This window comes from Oryzias melastigma, linkage group LG23 (assembly GCF_002922805.2).
Source record: "Oryzias melastigma strain HK-1 linkage group LG23, ASM292280v2, whole genome shotgun sequence".
NCBI lineage: Eukaryota > Metazoa > Chordata > Actinopteri > Beloniformes > Adrianichthyidae > Oryzias > Oryzias melastigma.
The window spans coordinates 503,319-522,753 of NC_050534.1; the positions used below are offsets into that span (position 1 = coordinate 503,319).

A 19,435-nucleotide genomic window follows, 5' to 3' on the forward strand; every position below is an offset into this window, starting at 1 on the left:
ATAACTTTTGTTCTGCTAGCATAACTTTTGTTCTGCTAGCATAACTTTTGTTATGCCATGTTAACTGTTGTTGTGCTGGCCTAACTTTTTTTTGCCAGCATAACTTTTGTTCTGGTAGCTTAACTTTTGTTGCGCTAGCATGACGTTATCATAGCTCCTGGATCATTCAAAAACATAATTTTTCTAGCTGAGCATTAACTTTCCAAGAAGATGTTAGCTTGTGTGAGTGCATACTTTTAAAGGTGCTAATATATATTGGAATGGATCATTTTGAAAGTAAGCAGACTGTTTTTTCTTAGCCATTTTAATGTTGAAGCTAAGATAGCTTCTCGCTTTACATTACTTGCTAATTGGGAAACTTACATTTTTAAATAGTTTTGTTTACTGTCACTATTCTTGATTCATGCTCAGTACCTTACTTCCTTTGGAGGTCACCAGCTCAGACAGTTAACTGTCAAAGGTCTTTTAGGTGGGCGGGCTTTTCCTTTGTCTAAATGTTTAATCTGGTAAGAATCCTGACCAGAGGATGTGGCTCCACATAACGGAGGGACGCAGTGGCTCCACTGTCTCAAGTGTAATTCACACCAGTCCAGATCAGGAATGTTTTTCTGTGTAGTCAGCGTCACTTGTAAGTGTCAAAGCTCACCTGAACTCTGGCCAAGTGAGGGATCCTAGTTCACTTTCATGTCCTTCATAGTTCATGTTTAGTATAAATGCCAAAAGAACCAAACAGAAAAAAAAAATCCAAAGAAATGTGGATCACGAAAGATTGGAAAAAAGCCCTTTTAGTAAAAGTAGTGTAAGCACTTAAAAGTGTAAACACAAGAAAGACTGGACAATGCTTGAGCTTTTGATTTTCTTCTTGTCTGCAAATGACTGGAGAGACTTGAAAGTGTCAGCTTGATGAAGTCAAAGGTCTTACATCTTGTCTTTTTGACATTTAATGCAGTGGAACAGGAAGATACATCAACAGGTTTCAATAGGAATATAGATGAGACTTAAAATATGATATAGCAAAAATTCCTGATACAGATATAAAGAGGGAGTGGTCTTGTTGTTGTTGTTAGTAATCCGAGGTATTGAAGAAAAAATAGATTTGGGATCTAAACAGGACTCCAAAGTCTTGATATATTTGTTGGCTATGACTTCNGGGGGGGGGGGGGGATTTAAGTACAGCCCTGTGGCAAACCATCTAGAGTGTACCCCTCCTTCACCCAACAGTGGCTAGGATAGGCTCCAGCAACCCTTTTACCGAAAGGATCAAGAGGGATTGGAAAATAGATGGATTTATGTACAGCTTGCAGGTCCACTCCAGTTGAGATGGGGTCATGTGTCTTATTTAGAGACAAAATGACCATCAACGCCGAGGTTTGAACCTCCAACTAATTGGTAGCCATCCCAAACAAATTTGCACACAGAAGTATTCTGCTACATGACCATTCAGATACTGTAATTATACTTGGACTCCATAAACGACCCTATTGGTTACAATAACGCTGATATTTGGGACCAGAAGATGGACGTGGGATGGAGCAGTGAAAACCAATACCTCGGTGTTGTAAAGTTTGTCTCACACCAAATGTTTGATTTCTTGTTCCAACAACAAAAGAGTCTTTACCTTTTCAAACCAGGCATATATGTAGTATTCTGTGCTGTGGACGTTGCTTGAAAATGAAAAAGTGAAATATTCAAAGCAGCATGAGGAAACGTTCATCAACACTAGCTAACGTTTCTAGCAAATGATGCAAGAACTCTGGAAAACAACACGACTTCAATCTTCATTGCACTTAAATTCATTTCAGTGGGTTAAAAAACAAGTCTCTTTTATAACTGACCACATTTTTCAAATGTGAAAACTTCCGGTGTGTATGTCTGGAATTATTTTGTGTGTGTTTTTTGTACGATGACAGTGTGCTCAGACCTGAACTTGCTGAGCGGGACTATCAAAGCATCTGCTAGCCAGACTGCTAATAGAACAATGGACATGTTTTCCTGCATAGCTGTGTGTATTTTTGGTTTAAGCGCTGTACTTTTAAAAATAAAACAGCTGTGCTTTCTATATTTTAATATTTCCGTCTTTTTTTACGTGAGAAGAAAGTTTTGTCAACTGTGGAACCTCAGATCCAAGAACAACAGTGGGGTTTCCTTGTCGTGGAGAGGAGGACCAGCTCTACACCCTCGTCAGGATGCTGGAGCGTTCAGGGAAGTTCGCTCATCCTGTCCATGTGCGTTTCGTTGGAGAAGGTGTTTGATCCTGGGAGTGTGGGGTCCGGGGAGCCTTCCTGACTACTGTCCAGTCTCTGTATGACCGGAGCAGGTGCTTGGTTCACATAGCCAGCAGTAAAGAAGGGACCTGTTCCTAGTGCATGTTGGACTCTGACTCTATCACTGGTCCTGTTCAGAGTCTTTATGGACAGAATTTCTAGGTGCAGTCAGGATCTGGAGGGGATCTGGTTTGGGGACCACAGGATTTCATCTCTGCTCTTTGCAGATGATGTTGTTCTGTTGGATTCAACAGAACCAGGACCTCCAGCATGCTTTGGGTTGGGATGAGGGTCAGCACTGCCAAGTCTGAGGCCGTGGTTCTGGATTGCAGAAAGGTAGTTTGCCCTCTCTCTGTGAGTGGAGTGCTCCTGCCTCAAGTGAATTCAAGTATCTTGGAGTCCTGTTGACAAGTGAGGGAGCATCAGAGCATGAGATGGTGTGGTATCTGCTGTTGCGGTTGTTGTCCCAGTCCATCGACTGATCCAGAAAGCAAAGCTCTTAATTTTCCCGCTCGATCTGCATTCCAATACTCACCTACGATCATGAGCTCTGGATCATGACCAAAAAACAAGATCCCGACTACAAGAGGCAGAAATGAGCTTCCATCGTATTTGGCTGCGTACTCCCTTGAGCTACAAACACACAGGACACGTTGCTTGTTCAATCCATGGTGTTCACACTATACAAGCAGGAAGGACTTCTTTTTCAACTGTTTACTAGTGCATGTCCACCATGTACAGTTGGAGAAGTCTTGGTGTGAAATGTCAACATTTGTGAATCTTGCTCCAGGCTTTTTCTTTCACAGTTCTATTCCAACTATGAAAGACTTGATGTCATAGAATTCCAGCTGGACACACAAATAATAATTTCTCCCTCGTGATCAACTTTCAAACAGTTGGCACTTGTCTGAATTAAAGGGGACGTCATCCATATGCTAGTGTCAAGTCCGAGTCTCTAGATCAACTGGTTTAGCCTTCAAAGTGCATTTTGTGCGTAGAGTCAGAAGACAGTCATACAAACTCTTGTAGCGACGAGCTAACGTAATAGTTTTCCTACGTGGAAGACCAGAACTCACATTTACACGTTTATGTAGACCCATGTGTCAAAGTCAAGGCCCGGGGGCCAGATTCGGCCCTCCAGATCATTTTATTTTATGTTATTAATGACCCGATGTTATCTTACGCTTTTTTCTAACTTGAATAATTTTGACAAAATATATGTTTATGGAGAGTAAAATATTGAAAGTTATTTAAGGTTTAAGTTGATTTATTCTGGAATAATATTCCTGCCTTTGAATTATTCATAATTATGTAAGAAGTCACAATTTTAAAGTTAAAAAAAAATTGTTATTCTGCTAGCTTTTTGGACTATTTTGGCATTTACTGAGAGTTATTAGACTATTTTGGAGTTTAGCTAATATTTCAAACAACAAGCTAGCTGTTTTGGCTAATTTAGGCTTTTTAAAAAAAAAATTGTGGGTATTTTAGGCAATTTTGGAGTTGGCTTTTAAGGAAATATTTTTTAAAGCAACTATTTTTGTTCTTCTGGAATAAGTTGTAATGCTATAGCGTGATCACCACCTAGTGTCCAAACTGAAACGTCCTCCAGGAGAAACAGAACAATGTTTACAATGTTAATGATCTGAACATTTTAGTTAGAACTTCTCCTTTAGAGAATCCATGTAACACTGGATGATATTAACAATCTCATTATTTCACTGATACATTTACAGTATGAGAACTGGATCAGATTAATATAAATATATTCAAATCATAAAGTAGATTATTAATGTATTTATAAACAAATGTGTATAAATGTTTAAACTCAAAATTGAATTGAATCTAATCCTCTAATTGAGTGGTTCAAAAGAATAAAAATAAATCAGAATTGAATCGATTCAGGCTCTTGTAAATTGAATCGAATCATTTCTGGAAATTACAGTCGATACCAGCCCTATTTAAGACTTTTATTTTTGCAGCATTACTCCAAGAAAACAACGATGTTTACACACAGCTATAAGACACAAACCTGCAGACCTGAAGAAAAAAAAAGTTCCGGGCATTACTCCATATCAATGCGCAGGTCGCTTTAAAATAGGTTTTCTTTCATCTTCTAGAAAAAAACAAGCGGTAAGAAGTGAACTTTATCTCTATCATGACAATCAGCACACATATCATTTTTCTTTGCCGCCACATTCGAGTCACGTGTTACCGTGACAACGTTCTGGAGCACGGATCAAATAGTCCACTTTATGTGAAAAAGCGATCTACAGTAAACCAAAAAATAACAAGATTTAAGTAAATAACCATGATATAAGTGGGAAAAACTGTGGATGTGGATCCTGCTGCTCTGGGAGGTGTGATTAATTTGCGTTAATAAATATTAACCCGTTAATTATAATTTGTTAATCGCGTGCGATATATATGTATATGAATATATGTATATACAAAAAGAGTCTCAAAATATTTCATTTCTTTTTTTCTGACTAAGAACGAGACAAAAAAACAGACATAAAAAAGACTACCACACAGAATGTATGAAACAGTTTAAATTTTACTTCTGATGGTTATGAGAAATAAATAGTTCCAGTGAAAAGAATCACACACCAACTGTTTACCGGCAGCTCAGTGTTTCAGAAAGGTCGAGTTCACAACACAGCAGGCCTTCCGTGCATCAGGCTCACATGCATACCTCCACGCACGCACACACACACACATACGCTCACATAAAGTTATACATCATTCATGGTTCTGAAAAGTACAGTTTTACAACAATAAAAGCTGTATTAGAAATCTCTTCGTGCACGTTACTGCTGCTCATGTAAAAAAAAAAAAAGTTCTAGTATCTGAAAGTTTGAAGTTTACAGTCAGATAATCCCTGTTTAAGGTGGAATTTTTAAAATGTTCAAGCAAATGTGAACTCAGCAGGATGGAAACTGACTGATTTTAAAACGGCCAAGAAGCAGGACAACAGGCATCTACCATTAATATAATGAATGTTCCTGTTTACAATGTTGTCAAAATGGTGGTAAATTGAGACGTTAGATCCCCTCCAAAGCAGAAAACAGTTCGTTAGCAACACAGGAAATGAAGATCATAAGCTGCACACTGTGTTTTAGGCTAACATCCGTGGTTTTTGGAGGTTAGCTGACCGTTTTCTTACCATGAGCTAACTAAATCAGTAAGTTAGAACAGAACTCAAAGCTTAAAGCCAAAAAGACGATGCTTTTGAACTTTCCACGTGACGGGAAAACCTTTAAAAACGTACATTTTTACATATGTTCAATGCAATCCTCCTGAAGTTGGTATAATGTGCTCGCTTTCTACTGTTGCTGCAGCAGGTGCAGGAATGGTTTTCTGCTGTGGATGTTGAATTTTGTTGTGCTATTTACGGTTGACCGCTACTGAAACGTGTCGTCCGTTTTTGAAAAGGACCAAGTGGGAAATAAAAAACTGTACCCACATGTTTTTAACCCTTTAACACCGGAGCTCCAGTGTTTCTGTTCTTTGATTTACTGCAACTTTTTACCATTAACATGATCATTCCAGTAGATTCTGAAGGAGAAAAGCGGCGCTTTTCTCCTTCAGAATCTACTGGAATGATCATGTTAACTAACGGTTGAAAAGTTAAAGATTTTGTGTTTAAGCGTCAGGTGTTAAAGAGTTAAAAAAAACTGTTCATAAAGATAAACAAATTGTTGCTTTGCAAAATTTATTAGCTGTGTGTGCTGAGTTTATCGCCACTATCAAAACTGTCAGACATGAGTGGCATCAATTTTCTTTTTTCTTTTCTTAAAACTGAAATAAACTTTCTTGTCCTGCTGGCAGAAGATCACATCAGTACGACAAATGTGGGTTTAAAAACTGACTCCAAGATCCACCTGTCCAATCCCACAGCTGAGTTTATAGTTGTGCTTTGAGCCGTCGTCATTGCTCTGTCTGCAGTAATATATTTAAACACTAGATGGCAGCAGAGAGTTATTTGTTGCAGCTGGAGATAAAGTAACATGCTAACATTAGGGAGTGTTTCAGAAGCAAAAAAACATCAAATTGATGAAAATTCTGGAAGACTTGAGAAATAGAGTGTAGCTTTTTTCGAAAAAAAATGCCTTTTTGTTCAAGATTTTAATTTCTTTTGGTCATTTTATTAAAGAATTCTTGTTATTTTTTTCTTTTTGGGCAACTGGAGTTTAAAGGTTTATCTAAGAGGTTTCACTGATCATCACAGAAGATTCTTAACCTTAAAAGTCCAGTTGCTACTAGAGCTGCCACAAACGATTATTTTAACAGTCGACTAATCACTGATTATTTTTTCCGATTAGTCGACTAATCGGGTCATGCGCAAACTAGATGTAAAGCAAATATCTTGACCATCATTAGCTTTAAACTAACTAAAAACTAGATATGTAGGATTACCTGTGATAATGCTAGTGTGAATGCTGTGAGCTGGATTTGGCTGCTGAAGATGCTAGTGCTGATAGCTAAAGATGCTAATCGATAGCTCAAAACGCTTAAGCTGATAGCCAGCTAAAATATTAAAAGCCAAATTAGCCTAAAAAACTGAAAAAAAGCCTAAGTTAGCTTAAACAGCTAACATGCAGCTGAAATTTTAGCTAAATTCCAAAATAGCCAAAAAACCTTAATAAATGTTAAAATAGTCCAAAAAGCTAACAGAATGTCATAACTTTCATCTTTACTACACTCTGACTCCATATAATATAAAGTAATGACTAATCAACTATTAAATTAGTCGTCGACTACTTTAATAGTCGATTAGTCGTCGATTAGTCGACTAATCGTGGCAGTCCTGTTTGCTACAGAACAAAAATCCTGAGAAATCCAGTTGATTCTATTCAAGTATTTACGGAAGACTTAGTCTGATCTTGTTTTTAAAAAATTACTCTTTGTGGGAAAAACATGTTTAAATCATTTTAAAATTAAAGAGGATGTCAGATGTGGTCACATAACCAGAGTTCCTACCAGGGGGTTTCAAAAAGGGGCGGGGCAAACAGCCTAACCGCCATCAGGCCGCTGTGGAGCCGACCACTGGAAGATCAATGAATTTTAAAGAATAACCAAACCCCGAATTAACTTTTTCTGTCTGTTGATCTCTATAAATGGGGCTTTAAAAGCGCTGTCTGTTGGCCATTGCCAAATTTTTGACAAATTAAAATAATCTGTTTAATTCTTCAAAACCGTCTGTGCTGCCCCCTACAGGTTAAATCGAGGTATTACAATTTAGTGATTGGTCAAACCATGTAAGTTTTAGAAGTCTCACTAATGATCTGCAGCTCCAGGAATGATAACAGTCCTGTTCCAAAGCCCTGCCCCTCTGACTGGATTTTCACATTTCGGCTGTGGGCGGAGTCAGCCTCCAACTTCCCTGTTTGGTTACCCTTTAATCAGGTGCATATATCAGGTCAAATATATAAAAGACAGTTTAAATAAATAACGTAAACTCAATTGCTAATGCAAAATAATTTTACCATAGAGGTCAAAAAAAGGAGGTGAATCTTTCATCCCGTATGACTAAAGCTCCAGGGGGACCTGTGGACCCTAAACGGAGAGCGCTTCAAAGCAAAACTATAAACTTCACAATCATTTAGGCAGATCTTCTATTTCATTTTAGAAAACAAGAAATTTTAAGGTGGAAACATCAGTCAGTCGAGATCAACAGCCGGCAGTTAGATGACGTTTTTTTTTTTTCTTTTTCATACATAAATCCTGGAGTGCCAGTGAAGCGGAACCACTGACTGTACAGGAGAACTGGAACTGGAGAGTGTGATGTCACAAAACAGACGTCCCCATGTTGAAAACAGACGTCTTCAGTAAGCAGTGAATGGCCTGAGTTTATGGTTCTATGGGAACCACTCTCACCAATCAGGAGTGAGCTTGTTGGAAAGCCACACCCCCACAACTTAAGAGAGGGCCTCATGATATCTGTCAATCAAACGTTTGGAGGCCTTGATTATCAAGATGTTAGAAAATGTATCAGATCAAGATTGGTTCTTCTTACAGAATGACTGAGTAATGGCTATTTCTCTATTCTTGGAACCAGCATGTACTTCCTGTTTGGAACGCCGGGGGGGAGGAGTCACTCAGTCCAGTTCTCATATACAGTCAAAGCCCAGCACCAAATCTAACCAAACGAACCCTTCCCCTCCCTGTGGTTCCACTTCTGAGGGACATGGCACAAGGAGAGGTCAAAGGTCACAGAAACAAAGCTCACATTTTAATACTGTTGGGTAAACTCGGCCCGGTCCAAACCCGTGTCCCTGATTCACAAAAAAAGGAGGAGGAGGAGGAAACACGCTGGAGTGCAAACGAAGATCTCCTCTCTGAGAACACTGAAGCAAACTCACGTCTGACTCCGTCTCTCTTTATCGTAATCAAGTCCTGGCAGTTTCGTGGGCATTCGTGAAGCTTCCAGGCTTCTCCTGGAGCTCCGACGTTCCTCATCGTTCCCCTGTGTTCTCCTCCGGTCTCCTCCTCATCAGTTCTGGTCCCATTTTCAGCCACGCGAAGAACACGTTTGGGGTGATGAGGTGGACCTCCTCAGCTTCAGCAACACATCTGACATGTTTTAGGAGAGAGGATGACTGACCCTCCAGAGCCCCCCTCCTCCTCCCTCCCAACCCGAGAAAGCCACTAAACCTGGAAAGTGGATTCACAGAAACTCTGACCCAGGAGGACAGCGACCCGGAGTCGCTGCTCGGGCTCAAACGTCAGTCGAATCGCAGTGACAGGAAGCTGGAGGATCAGAGACGGAGCGTGCACGCCGTCTCTGCTTCACATCATGTTCACCCACACACACCGAGTGTTACAGACAGTAGTTTAGCAGCAAAATAAAAACAAATGACCCCCCCCTAATAAATACTCAGTCTTCAGACAGGTCTGCCACGCGCTCAGACGGGTGTGTGCATGTGACTGTGCATGTGAGGGCTGGTCACTGAGAGGGAGGTGGGCTCATGCGAGGCGGTGCGGGCGCATCCTCTTCAGGAAACTAGAACAGCATGCTCTGCCTTCTGTTCACCTTGTTGTTAGCTGCAAAAACACAAAATACATTACCCACAATGCCTCTGGTCTACAGCTGATCAGCCTGCTGAGGATAACATTTTTAGAAAAAATAAAAGAGTGAATAAATTATCATCAGTCTTATATAGTTTGACAATGAATAAAAGAAAAAATATGCTTTTTTTTAACAGGGGGGAATTTGCATTCTGGGAAATGTAGGAAGATTAGCTACACCGCAAAAAAATCAAACTACATTCTAAGTACGTTTGTCATCAGAGAGAGATCGACTTCACAGGAAACTTTTACTGACACTAAATAATTTCTTTAAAGACAGTGTTCCCTCATTTATGGCGGGAATTATGTTCTAAAAATAACTTGCGATAGATAGAATTATAAACGATCTAAGGCTATAGAACTCCTCATTACACATCTAATACATTTTCTCAGACAGATATGAACATTTTCACACTTTTCTCTTACTACAGTAGGAACAATGTTCTACAAATAAAGTTTGATTTGATTTGATAGCTGAAACAGCTTTAGTGTAACCCACATGCGTCAAAGTCTAGGCGCGGGGGCCGGATCCGGCCCTCCAGGTAATTCTATCCGGCCCTCCAGATCATTTTATTTTATTGTTATTAATGACCTGATGTTATCTTGTGCTCATTTCTAACTTGTAGAATTTTGACAAAATATATTTTTATGGAGAGTAAAATATTGAAAGTTATTTAAGGTTTAAATTGATTTATTCTGGAATAATATTCCTGCCTTTTTATTATTCATGATTATGTTAAAAAGTTACAGTTTTAAAGTTTTAAAATGTAGTTTTAGAGTGTTCAGTAAATGTCTATCCTTTCGGCCCGTGACCTAAGGTGTGTTCAGGATTTTGGCCCGTTGTGTGATTGAGTCCGACGCCCTGCTGTACCCTGAGGTGCAGCTGTGCTCCTGCTCACCTGACTCTGGGTAGGAGGAGTTCCTGTATCCGGGGTCTCTCTGCAGCTGCACCTCCTTCAACGTGAATATTGACACACCTGGAAGAGAGCAGCGAGAGCCTTCGTCAAGCGTGTGTCCCAGAGCAGGGCGGGCTGTGACGGGGGGTGGAGCTCACTCTCGGGCAGCGTGTGGACCCTCGCCCCGAGCTGCCTGAAGTAGGAATGTTTCATGGCCTCGTCGGCTGAAATCCTCGCCTTGGACTCGTACTGTGGAGACAAAAACAGGAAGCTTGAGGCTGGCTGACGTTCCGGCGGAGAACGTCTAATGTTAGAGAGAGATCCCCTCAGAGAGGAGGAGGAACTACAAACATTAATGACGACAAACTGCCTCCTGCTGGCAGCATGCGGTACTGAAGAGACGCTAAAAGCTTTTCATTTCCTTTGTATGTATATTTACAAAAATAATATAATTTGAATACTTTAGAATATGAACAATTAAAATATTATCATAGTATGAGCAAACAGTGGGCCCACATCATTATGGGATGTCCCATTGTTTTTCTTTTGCTTTTTACTTTTTTAATTTAAAAGATTGCTGAATTTTACTGTGGATGTATCGTTCTTTTTTTTGTAGCTGAGAATAATATATTTGCACTTGATTGATAAAATCATTTCTTAAAGATGTGATTGTAGATAGGTATTATATGAGGAGGAAATATGCAGTTTTTGTTTCATTCTGTGGAGCCAAACTGGGGTCAATATTATTTGAAATCCAAATAAAACAAATTGAAAAAAATATAAAATATATAAAAATGTAAAAAATGCAAAACGTTTGCTAAACTTAATTGTTTTCAGCTTAAAATGTTCCGTTTTTTAGGTTACAAAACTCAACATTTTAATTTCAAAACTTTTAGCCCCACTGTGCTGTGTTGGGGCGGGGCTAACACAAAGGACCAATCAAAATTGATGAGGGTGGTAACTTCAGTCCCGGTGCTTTGAATAGCAAAAAAATTTTTTTGGGCAAACACCAATATATTTTTCAAAATGTTTTATTTGGGTTTTAAATAATATTGTCCCCAAAACAGCTCCAGATAATTCCTGATTCTTTTTTTTTTTAACAACAAAGTAAAAACAGATACTTTGGCTAAACCCCCTCTATATCTTCAGTTAGGCACAGTGGTGGAGGGTTAATGATGAGGGCATGTTTTGTTGCTAGGGTTAAGGTGAGTTGCCTGATGCATTATGGGATGCTTTAACTTTCATACATTGCTCCATGTAAGGGGTCTCCAATCCCGTTCCTCGTGAGAGCCGGTCTCTGACTGACTGAACACACCTGATCCAGGTGAGCAGTTATCTCAGTTATTATCTTGTGGTTCTGTGCTAAATACATCGTAAAATTGTGTAAAAACTTACAGTTTTTCTGGCTTGGAATTTTTTTTAATTTGAGATAAACAAGAAAAGAACAAAACTAGAATCTTTCAAAAAGTCTAAAAGGTTTGTTTGTTTTAAACAAAGACAAACTTTGCAACTTTTAAGCTGCGGTTCTACACAGAAATCTTCTGCAGGATGAGACTAAACTCCTGTTTTTCTGTTTGTTTCCACATGTTTTACAGTCAGACGTCAGTTGGAGGAGAGACTCACTTTGAGGAACGACAGCAGCAGCTCAATGCCTTCACTGTCCAGCCTGCAGAAGACAAGAAGAGCGTCATGTTTAGCGTGTGCTGCGGCGGTCGGAGGGAATGTGGGCTCATGGGAGGAAGGAAGTGGACAACCGTCACCAAAGCTGTCAGGATTTCCTGCCTGCAGCACACAAACACACCCTGAGCTCCCAGCGATAGCCGGGACAGTCACAGCTCTACCTGGGGGCGTGGTTGATCAACGGCTGAGGTTTGTATTTGGGGAAGTTGTAGGACTTGAACTCTTCGATGGAGGAGATTCCCGGCCACTTCTCCTCGGTGGGCGTGCCTGCAGTCGCACAAACGCAGCGGGTCAGACTCTGACGGGGGTTAATGGTGACCTGGTTGGGGGGGGTGCTCACCCAGTAGCCTGAAAATGAGGTGGAGCTCGTCCTCCACGGTGGAGCCGGGGAACAAAGGCCGACCTGCAGCCATCTCGTAAAATATACAACCGACGCCCCTGAAGAAGCAAACACAGTAAACGTCAGTCGCTGAAGCAAAGACCTCACAGTGGAGAGGAAAAAGGAGCTCCTCAGAGCACGTATTTGGGCACCTTTGAGAACCAAAGAAGAAATGTAAACTATAAACCAGCAGTCCAGAAACGACACGTGAGTCATTCAGAAAACACAGGAAAAGATCAGCATCAATGTGAGAAGCTTTAGCTGTTCACTGATGATCCTGAAGTGGGAATGAAAGGAAAAGGACTCGACAGGAGAGCCTGAAGGTCCTTCATGGTTCTTAACCTGGCTAAATCAAGTTAAAGCTGATGGAGTCAAAATGTAACAGTTCATGTTTCTCAGTCTGGAAGCTTTGCAGGGTTTTTCTTCAGTGTTTTTCTGAAAGTTTGCATGTTTTTTTAACATCACACGGTGTTCTGGATCATGATTGGCTGTTGTCAGTCTCCTCTGTATCATGTCTCCTGTGCAGAATGCCTTCAGTTTTCCACATTTGCATAAATCTTCTATCATGATCAGATCTTTGTTTCATTCTATAATCCTGGACTGATTTTTCTGTGAAGCTTTGAGACTTTGAGGGTTTAAACAAGAGAGAAAAGTGTGAGAATGTTTATGTGTCTGAGAAAAGAGTGGATAACGTATGCAGTGAGGAGTTCTACCAGAGGTGCAACGGATCACTGATGATCCGTGGTCCGTACGGATCACTGATGATCCGTGGTCCGTACGGATCACTGATGATCCGTGGTCCGTACGGATCACTAGTCAAGACTCGGCCCAAACGTAAGAAGGCCCAGAAGGAAAAACAGTATATTCATCATTCTTTTCTCTCAGTTTGTGTTGGTCTCCAGACATGTAAATGTAACTCTACAAGTTTTAACATTTTTGTTAATGTTCAAAGTTCAAAGCTGTGTGAGTGTATATTTATGCTTTGAAGTACAGTATATGTTTTCTCAAATATATGTTTTAAAACTTTTCAAAAAAGTTATTTTAGGTTTTTATCTTCTTATTTTTTCTGTTGTTTATTTTTTTAACTTTCTACTGACCCGAAAAATGTTCTGAACTGTGAGTTTTGTGATCCGTTACACCCCTAATATTTAATAGTAAAACATAAAGTTAACTACTTTGTAACTTTTCCTTTATCGCAGGTTATGTTTAGAACGTAATTCCTGTGATAAACGAGGAAACGCTTTATTTCCAAATGAAGAGTTAAATCAGCTCAGGAAAGACAAAAGTTCATGTAGAAAAGTGTAAAAACTAAATGATCTTGACAGTTTGATACTATTTCAAATTATAAACATCAATAACCAAAACAAACTTTGGTTTTTTAATCAAAGAGTCAGAAGATTCTTGAATCAGGATCTGAACCAGCAGTTCTAAAATGTTGTCCCAGGGAGACAGACACATGAAGAACTTAGAACCCCAGCCAGCAAGGTCAGGTGGGTCCAGAAAAGTGGACAGAAACATGTTTAACTCAGAAAGGCTCTAAAAACAACACACACTCTGAACATAAAAACCACAAAAAAATGATTACAACCGTAGAAGACGGAAGAAGAAGCTCGATAACGGAGACATTGACCAATCCTTCCAGATAAAATCAGGTTTTTAGCTCTCAGATTAACAGGTTCACACAAGAGTTTGTGTTTAGCTTCTAGTTTAACAATCCTTTTACACTTCATAGAAGACTACTGTGACGTCCCTATTTGTCCGCCATGAAGTTATGAAGAGACTGACAAAGATCCACAAACACACAGAAGTCTCACTCTGACAGTAATAAAGTGCACAGAAAAAACAAAAACAAATACAACGAGAACCGTAACAATACTAACCTGTCAGTAAGACGTTACCATTGTAACTTGTTGCAAGATAATAAATCATAAATATTTGTAATGGCGTAACATCTTAAGTAATTTTTCTAATCAAACTAGTTTTTTATCACATAGAATTTTGACTACTAGATTCTAAAACGTGTAATTCTATTCTTGCTTTGATTTGTCTAGAAAAGGGAATATTTGGAAAACGTGTAAGCCTGAACTTATAAATGCTTTTTAACAATGCACATTTATTTAAAGATGTAATATTTCAATAATCAGAGGAATAGACCTAAATATAAATGATTACAGGTCATTTCGGATTCATTTTTATTTTAAAAGGTCAGAACTTCTGAACGTATTTGATGAAATCTTAACCAAAACTTTACTAGCACTATTGGCTGATCTCTTTCACTTATATAAAAAAAACATCTTATATTACATCTGTTTGATGTGAGATGAATGAATGTAAGTTTGGAGCAGAGCTGGGTTGATGCAGCAGAAGAGTGCTGTGTTTACCACATGTCGATCTGTGTGGAGTATTCCGAGGATCCCAGCAGGACGTCCGGGGGCCGGTACCACAGAGTCACCACTTCATTGGAGTAGGTCTTTGTAGGAACCGACTTGGCCCTCGCCAGACCTGCCGGCCCGGCGCAGACGGACAAACACGTCAGGATTTCAACAAGAAACACCGAGTCCTCCCAGACAGAAACCCGCCGTCTCACCGAAATCAGCCAGTTTGAGCTCCCCCTTCTCATTGATGAGGAGGTTCTGAGGCTTCAGGTCTCTGTGCAGAACTTTCCTCCGGTGGCAATAAGACAGACCTCGCAGAATCTGGAAGAGGAAGACCTGAAGAGAGAGGGCTCAGATGAAGTCACTCTGCATGTTAAAGCGCGCCGCTCTTCATGGTGACAGAGCTGAACAGTCACCTTCACGTTGTGCATGCTCATGATGTTCCCACAGTCGTCCATGTACTGCTTCAGATCTTTATCCTGCAAGGAGACGGATGGTTAACGCTGGAGCAGCTTCAGCACTCCCAACATCTTCTGATCCGTTTCCAAATCCTTTTGGAATTATTATGATGATGTTTTTGGCCTAAATCAAAACCTGTTTCATTTTCTAGGAAACAGCAGCAGGAGTTCATTAGAAATCCACCTGAGCTGTGGGCGGGACTGTGGGTGCAGAGCAACCCCGCCCCCTCTTCCCCTCTGCTGTTATTAGGAGCTCAGAGTGTTTCTCAATTGATAGTTTTTCTTCTGCTCCTGTTTCAATTTAAATAAAGAAATACTCAGAAATACTATTTTATCCTTCATTTTCTTCACATTTTTCCTCTATCATCAGGAAAATGCCACAAAAACAGGTTAAAAAAACACCAGAAACAGAATTTTTATGGGAGTGAGGCTGAAATAAAATGTGCAAAGTTGAGTCTGTTCATAGTTAACCAAAACCCTCACAGAATGCCTTTACTTTCTCCCATGTAGCGTTGCAGTTCTTTAGGCATTTTCTTTTATTTCTCGATACAATCCTTCACATATATTTGTAAGAAATCCATTAATATAACCAACAAATAACTAACCACAATAAACTAATGTTTTCTATACTGAAACATGTTTCATGTTTTCATCCAAACTATTACATAAGAAAGCAGCACAACATATTTTTAATTACCAGGATAAAACGAGAAACGTTGAGTTTATTTGCAGTTATTTTATTTTTGGATAACATAATCCCTGTGAGCACTGAGAACTTCTGATTGTGGCTCACTTTATCGCATTAATCACGGTTAATTCATTACAGACAATTCAGTTTTTATCACGTTAATCTCATGTTTGCGTCGGATGGTTACTTCCTTGTTCTGCACACCTGGAAGAGCATTTTAACCGCTCGTACTGTGGTCATTTAAGAAAAATGTAGATATTCAATAAATCATTAGAACGTCAGTCCTGTTTTAGGCCTATTTTTGAGTTTAATATGTGATGCGTCAGGTTGTCATGGTAACAGCTTCAGCGCATGGCGCACACAGACTGCACTGTGATTGTCATGAGAGGCTAAAAAAAACATCATTTTAGAGGGAAAGTTCACCTCTTAGTGCTTGTTTTTGTTTTGATGAAGCAAAACTTTATTTGAAAAAAAAAAAAGTATTTTTATTTTTTATTTTGTTATTTGTTCAGGATTAAAAAAAACAAACTATCCCCTCGATGGTGTGACAGTAAAGGTTATAAGTCGTTTATAATTTTCAAAAACACTTCATAAAACCACCTTTTTAGTTGTATTTTGATCTTTTACTGTGTTACAATGTCACAAACTTAAATAAAACATCTCAAAATGAAGCTTTAATTAGTTTAATTAATTTAAATTTTTTAGGTTAAAAAATCATTGTGATTAAAATTGATTAGATTAATTAATTACAGGTCACAATTAATTCATCTCACAAAAATTAACTTCATGATTAAATTAAACTTTTTATAGTAAGTAAAAAAAATAAATGAATATTTAATCAAAAGGAAAATAATATGTCTGCCCTTTGAACTTGATCTTTTGCTTTAGTTTTTTTTTCTTACTGAAATGCTGCAGCAGGATCTACCTAAACAGAAATTATGGAAAGTAGAAGTTTTGAATGTAAGATATAAATTCAAACTTTTAGATTTTTTAATATTTTTGCTCCATTTTGTTAAGTTACTTTACAGACATGTATAAGTCATATAATAGGGAAACACATTTTGAAACCATTTTTGGTGTAATTTGATCCCATGACCGTCAGGAAATGACAAAGTGAACTGACAGATTCCCTAAACCCTGAAGAAGCTCTTCTCCACATCACTGAACGCTGCCTCCTGTGTGTGACTTCACTGAAACCGTCCTCCACATCCTAAATCCCTGAATCCTCTCAGCTCTTCGTCTGCAGGAGAATAAGGTGAAGTTACCAGGTACTCGAAGACCAGCGTGAGGCTCTTGTCGGTGTGGACGATGTCGTGTAGCGTCACGATGTTGGCGTGCTTCAGGTCCTTCAGCAGCGACACTGTAGAAGCGTGGAGACGACAACACGCGTGACAACCAGCAAACGGCATCCCGATAAATGACGGCGGTCAAACGATCACCTTCTCTGATGGCGGTGCATGGCGCCCCCTCCTCGTGCTCCAGCCGGATCTCCTTCAGCGCCACCAGGTTGTCCGTTAGCTTGCTGCGCCCCTTGAACACGGTAGCGTATGTTCCCTGAAAGAAAACCAAAGTTTCAGTGATGCCAAGTGGAGGGGGAGGCACCGTTTCCCAGGACTCCGCCCCTCCTCACCTCTCCCAGTTTGTCCAGTTTGATGTAAGTCTCCAGCTTCCCGAAGCCGATCTCCGACTGGAACACACAGGAGAGGAGCTTAGCATCACTGCTGTAAATGTTTGATTAAAAGTATGACAAACATAAATGCAGCACATGAGGTCACCTAGCAACCCCCTCCCATAATGCAGTGCAGTTTGCTGCTTTCATCCCTTTATAAAACGTGTTATTGTGACTTCTGTCAGTCCACAGGGAACCCTTTAAACCAGAGACAGCAGACTCATAGAACTAAAACCTGCATGTAGTGAATCACCTGAAAGGTTTTCCTGCAGTTCATCAATAATCTGCTGATCTTCCAACATGTTCAACCTCATTTCATGAACGGGAGAGGAGAAACTTTCTGTCATTTCCTTCAAACTTCTAAGATTTTTAACATGAAAACACGACAATAAAATTCCAACGTATCCATTCAGTTCCTGCTCTATCGGGTTTGTTTTTAGGGATTTAATTGAATAATTTGATATTCTTAATACATCATAGGAGGAAAAATTAAAACCAGATGAATAGTCCTCCTTTAATAGCAGCTAACCTCAAATAAAAGATGTTTTTGTATTTACAGTAATATTGTATTCATCTGTGACTCACAGAGCTCAATACATTTGGACTCAACTCAAAAACAATTTGAATTCAACAAAAAAATGTTTATAGGACATAAAAACAGTTTTTTCTATAATTTGCAATTAAAACTGAACAAATGTGAAACTTTAAATGATAAAATGAGGAATTCTTACAAACTGAATTATTTCACAGAAAAAACAAATTTTTAAAATATTTGTCTTTTTTCTGTTTTGCAAGAAAAATAATCATACTAAGAGAATCTTTTTAACAGCAACATCATTTCATTTTAGGAAAAGAAGTCTTTGTGACTAGAATCATATTCTTAACGTTAGAATTCAAATGTTTTGCCTCTATAAAAGAAAATGTTTGAATGTATTTCTGGGGACTTGTTTTGTCAGAAAGACTTGTTTTGAAGGCCATGTCTTGTGTGAGCACGTTGGCCTGGAGAATTCACGTAAACAAGACAAACGTCTTTATTTTTCTATAGTGAATTCTAAAAAGGAAGACGGACTCCATGGCAACCTTGTTTTCTAGAGTGGATCAGCCGTGAGAGGGAAGCTGCTGAAGGTTAGAGGAGAAGCAGCTGTCTGATCGGAGAGCTGGAACGCATTTTCTGGACCAAAAGGAGGAAAATAAGAGTCCAAGTGGACGAGATTTAAAAAAGACTGAGAGAGTCCCTGCAGGACGGTCTGTTCTACCCTCAGAACCTGCAGGCAGACGCCCGTCTGCAACCAAGCTGCACAAGCAGTTTATGATCTAATCTGATGGGCTCAAAGTGGGAGGTGAGTGCCTGCGTCTCCAGATGAATCCATCCTTCGCTCGCACTGGGCCAGTTGCCATGGCAACCGGCACAGAGGGAGCCGGGTAATAAGACGGCGAGAGCTGCAAAGCAATAAAAAAAAGAAGCAACGGGCGCCTGGGCGCGGGCGGACTGACCAGCGAGGCTCGGCGGGAGCGCCGGCTGAGCGGCTGGTCGAAGGGCGGGCTGCTGAGCTGCAACTTCTCCAGGTAACCGTCGGGGATCCGGATGTCGGCGGGCAGGGACAGACGCTTGTTCAGGTCCTGGAACACACAGACAGAGAGCAGACCAGAGGTGATGACCTCATGAAACTTTGATGCTGGAAGGTGATGGTGGCCGCCGCCGCTGCTGCTGCTGTCGCAGCACGCCGAGAAGAGGAGCAGCTGAAAGCAGAACATAAAGGAGCCCACCCCCACACAGACCTCAGCTTCTATAGAGCAGCGGTGCCAAACTCAATCGCACAAGGGGCCAAAACACAGCTCAGGTCGCGGGTCGAACAGGATAAACATTTATTGAACACTAAAACTATTTTTTTTAACATAATTTTTACATAATTATGAACTATAAATATATATATATATATATATATATATATATATAT

General features: G+C 39.8%; 1 protein-coding gene and 1 long non-coding RNA gene across 2 annotated transcripts in view; one reads left to right on the forward strand and one right to left on the reverse strand.

Annotated features, from left to right (window-relative positions):
- Positions 1-6: 6 nt before the first annotated feature.
- On the forward strand, positions 7-2,067 carry LOC112160224. The gene is made up of 2 exons (XR_002921631.1): positions 7-1,304; positions 1,565-2,067. It is a non-coding gene; the product is annotated as an uncharacterized LOC112160224 (long non-coding RNA).
- A 5,891-nt stretch (positions 2,068-7,958) lies between these two features.
- Positions 7,959-19,435, reverse strand: part of LOC112160223 (cyclin-dependent kinase 17) — a 55,203-nt gene continuing 43,726 nt past the window's right edge. Inside the window, exons 5-17 of the mRNA XM_024294618.2 lie at positions 18,972-19,097; positions 17,439-17,495; positions 17,248-17,362; positions 17,074-17,168; positions 15,079-15,141; positions 14,875-14,998; positions 14,669-14,789; positions 12,249-12,346; positions 12,070-12,175; positions 11,852-11,894; positions 10,387-10,477; positions 10,232-10,309; positions 7,959-9,308 (exon numbers count right to left, since the gene is read on the reverse strand). Coding sequence (XP_024150386.1) covers positions 9,268-9,308; positions 10,232-10,309; positions 10,387-10,477; positions 11,852-11,894; positions 12,070-12,175; positions 12,249-12,346; positions 14,669-14,789; positions 14,875-14,998; positions 15,079-15,141; positions 17,074-17,168; positions 17,248-17,362; positions 17,439-17,495; positions 18,972-19,097 — 1,158 coding nt within the window. The 3' untranslated portion in view covers positions 7,959-9,267. The remainder of the gene's footprint in view (positions 9,309-10,231; positions 10,310-10,386; positions 10,478-11,851; positions 11,895-12,069; positions 12,176-12,248; positions 12,347-14,668; positions 14,790-14,874; positions 14,999-15,078; positions 15,142-17,073; positions 17,169-17,247; positions 17,363-17,438; positions 17,496-18,971; positions 19,098-19,435) is intronic.